Source organism: Buceros rhinoceros, unplaced genomic scaffold (genome assembly GCF_000710305.1).
Source record: "Buceros rhinoceros silvestris isolate BGI_N320 unplaced genomic scaffold, ASM71030v1 scaffold1459, whole genome shotgun sequence".
Classification (NCBI taxonomy): domain Eukaryota; kingdom Metazoa; phylum Chordata; class Aves; order Bucerotiformes; family Bucerotidae; genus Buceros; species Buceros rhinoceros.
In genome coordinates this window covers 47,269-50,958 of record NW_010430700.1, presented here as the reverse complement: position 1 = coordinate 50,958, position 3,690 = coordinate 47,269, and the positions used below count along the sequence as shown (strand labels likewise).

Sequence of the window (3,690 nt, the reverse complement as noted above, 5' to 3'; positions counted from 1 at the left end):
CTGAACAGATGAAAGCAGATAAAAGAGTCTGAAACATGGGAATTTCTAGCTGTTTTCCACAAGTGAGGAGGCTCACGAGGATGCACTGTGGCCAAATCCAGCAGCTGCACGAACGACCCTCTAAAGCTCATCCCTATGCTTCATAGCTTTTGTTTAAATTAAAGGAAAATTAAAACTGAGGGCAGCAGGTGACTCAGAATAGCTCAGGCAAATTTGTCCATTCTCAGCCTGTGTGAAAGGAAAACTGGGCCCGTGTCAGCTGGGGAGAGCAGGGAGCAATCTCAGCTCAAGGAATAGAGAAACTCTATAGCCCTCTCCCATTCTTTACATCAGAGCTTTCACTTTTCTCCTCCTCCTTCCCATACCTAATCCAGGCCCTGGAAAGCCCTTCTCCAAAATATTCCCTCCTTCACGGTCCCGTCTCTGTGCCATGACTGGGACCTTGGGACTGGAGAGATGTAAAGCCCCAGATTCAGGGAGATGCGGGAGATGCAGATACCTCATGCCCCAGAGCAGGGGAAGGTCGGGTACAGCCAGGGAGCCCAGCCAGGCAAGCAGTGTTGGATCACACCAAGCAAGCCGCCCACCAGGCAGCTATTGTCAGCTACACGCGTATGCAGCAGCCAATGCCATCGGCAAGGAGGGACATCTTCCTGGGTAGCAGCTTCTACAAAACCAGTGACTTTGCAAATGATCCAACCTTGGCAGCCACAAGAGCGAGAACTACATTCTGTGCTCCTCCTGCTCTGCAAACTGCATCCTCAGAGCATCCACCCCTCTCTCCCTACCAAGTAATCTGCTACAGCCTTGTCTAACCTCTCGGCATCTTACGGATTCACATCTCAGGCAGCTGATTGTGGAAAAGTCCCCTCAAAAAACTCCCCACTGTCCCTGCGCAACCACATCTAGGTTAAGCAAACCCAGCAGTGCACTTCCGTAACAGGCTGGTACGAACTGAAGCTTCGTTTCAGGCCCTCAGGGATCACCCTCTCAGTTTCGAATCTGTTAATTGGAACGAAGCTTTCGGATAGCAAACGCATTTGAAGAAAAGGAAGTGAGCCAGTGCCTCCAGGCCTCTGAATTGAGCCCCTTCAGCAGAGCTTCTCCAGGAGGGCTTTACAGATACCCATCATCTCATCCTTTCAGAGGGATAATTTAATTCCACACAATCCCAAACACTAGGATGCTGCTGCTGAAATCACCAAAAGTGCTGCTGCCTTCCCAAAACACCCACACCAACCCAAACTCTCCTCAGAGCTGGTTTTCCAGAACAACTTTCTTCTTGTTGCAAACTGCGTCTTCAGCAAAAACAGAAGGAAAAGGTCAGTAACTGAACTGTGCATCTCTCCCCCAGAATTTGCTGCTTCGTAGGCAGACATTCGTAGCCTTGAACACAAAGGCCAAACACAGACGGCTTCCCGCGCTGAGGTGCTGGGGAACTTTGTTTCTAACCTGTAGTTATGACAGCATTTATCCAAGGCTCACCCCAGCATGGGGTGGCTTTTACTTTAAACACTCCCTTCACACCTGCCTTCCCAAATTACCCACCCAAAATCTTCCATTTATTTAAAACCTCCATTTTAAAGGTTGTAGCTTGAGCATAATTAATTCAAGCCATCAGCACGTAGCTGGAAACACAAATGTATCAAAGCAGAAGCCCCTCTTAAAGCAGTCAGATTTTCCTCAGCCATGGAAAAGAGGAACACAGCCTGGACTGATGAATGACCTTATGAGTTTTGCATTAAGGGATTGTCTCGTGAAGACAGACACCTACCTTTTCACTCATTGATTCTTCGAACTTGTGGTTAAAGAGGCACTTGTAGACTCGGCCTTCCCCAGCCTGAGTCTGTGAAACAGAACAGTTACATTTGCTATTGAAGATAAGACTTATAACAATGCTTAATGAGCAGGCAGAACTATCCCTAAAGAGATTCAAACCAGAAATATATTAAAGTTAATATTTCAAATGACTATAACAATCTTTTAAACGTTACTGCATTTAAAAAAGAATCTGGTCATGTTCATCACTCTTTCAGTGAGGAGGTACAAGGCAATTCAGACTGCATGAGACAGCTTTCCCTCTCCTCGCTCCGGGGAGAAGGAGCGCAGGGAGCGGAGCCAGCGCAGGCTTACCCTGCGCAACCTCCGACCGCTACAGAAGAGAACGGTTACTCACTTCTGCTGCCTTCTCCCCGTTCAAGCTGTTTCACCCCTGCTCACACAAGCTCTGATGCCCATGAAACCATTTACTCCAGCTGAGTTCACTCCTCCCCTGGAAATCACGCTTGTTTGTTGGGTGAGCGAATTTAATACCATATTTATTGCAAAATGACAGCTACAGGGTGCCCGTTTTCAGTATTACGCCACTTTTCTCAGTGGTTTGGTTGCTTTGCTTTCTTTTGTTTTTAACAGATTACTGCAGAAGAGGAGACAAGAGGGAGCTACTCACGTTTTCACAAAACCGTTCTCTATCATCTCGGCACGCGAAGTAGAGGTGCCGGTCCAAGTGGAAGTCATCTGAAGAGAGCTCAGCTACACGAAGAATTGCTTTCTTACACTGATCAGAAACCTGAATTCGAGGATCGGTCTCCTCCGCCTCTTTCACCAGGCCTTTTTCCAGGCATGCCACCACCTCTCCTTGTGAGTGAGCATCCTACGTGAGAAGAGCGGGACAACATCTGGAACCAACCGCTTACAGAATCAAGTGATCTGTGATTCGGGATAAGCACCAGGTAAACAACAAGCCAACTGTCTCCACAGAGACTTCCAGAAGTTCAGCCTAAACCGCATTTACATTCTGAGGAGGTAACAGTTAATACCTGTACTACCCTCACGCTTTCTACATCACCATCCTGCTGCTGATGGCCACCGTGAAATCCCCTCTGCCAAAGCTCTGGGTTTGTTTTAATGTGACTTAATGAGATTATCACCGCTTAGTCACACTGCTCGGAGCAGCTTTCCAAAACGGCCGTATTATCCCTAACCTGAGACAGCTCTCTTTGCTCCATGGCAACAGCATCATGTTAAGAACATACTTGGGGGAGGGAAACATCACAGTTCCTCCATGCTGAGACAAGCCTTCGGTTTGGGTGGTGATAATTAGTGAAGCTAAAAAGGCCACAGAAGAACTTTGTGGCTCCTCAATGCTAATTCCTCCATCAGGATTCTAAAAAAATAAATTAAGTCTCAGACAAAGCAGTTCTGAGCCACGTCCACTGTCCTGCAAGCCTGAAGACAGCTCTGGACTATGACCAGCAACTGCAGAGAGCCTGTGCTTTGTCTGAAAGCCCAGACGAGCAGGGCAGTGCTCCATTTCGTTTCCTACAGCCTTCTTACGTGTTTAGAAAGAGAACCGCATCCCCTCCAGCCCTCCGATTCCTCTGGCAAAGGAGAGCTCTTCTGAAACTGATCTCTGAGGGCTTCTGCAAGTTTTTCCTGTGAGCACCACCTTAATTCCCGCTGCTCTGCTGTGAGAGGATATTGCTACTGAACTTACATCAGGAGTATACTACCAGGCAGGAAAACTTGCACACATCAACCTGGCACTGGCAGTAACTGTTTGGGATCCATCCCTTCAGCTCGCTGTGTCAAAGACTCACCCCCTGTTGGTGCAGCAGGCTCCATAAAACGTGACCAAGACTATTCAAAGCCAGGCAACTCTTGCGAATCGTCTTATTCTGATGTGGCTCC

General features: G+C 47.9%; 1 protein-coding gene across 1 annotated transcript in view; it reads right to left on the bottom strand.

Annotated features, from left to right (window-relative positions):
- The window catches only part of GLG1 (golgi glycoprotein 1), a gene marked incomplete at its 5' end in the record, with an annotated part of 34,906 nt that overhangs the window by 19,015 nt on the left and 12,201 nt on the right, over window positions 1–3,690 (bottom strand). Inside the window, 2 exons of the mRNA XM_010143108.1 lie at window positions 1,775–1,846; window positions 2,450–2,653. Of these exons, the coding sequence (XP_010141410.1) occupies window positions 1,775–1,846; window positions 2,450–2,653 (276 nt within the window). The remainder of the gene's footprint in view (window positions 1–1,774; window positions 1,847–2,449; window positions 2,654–3,690) is intronic.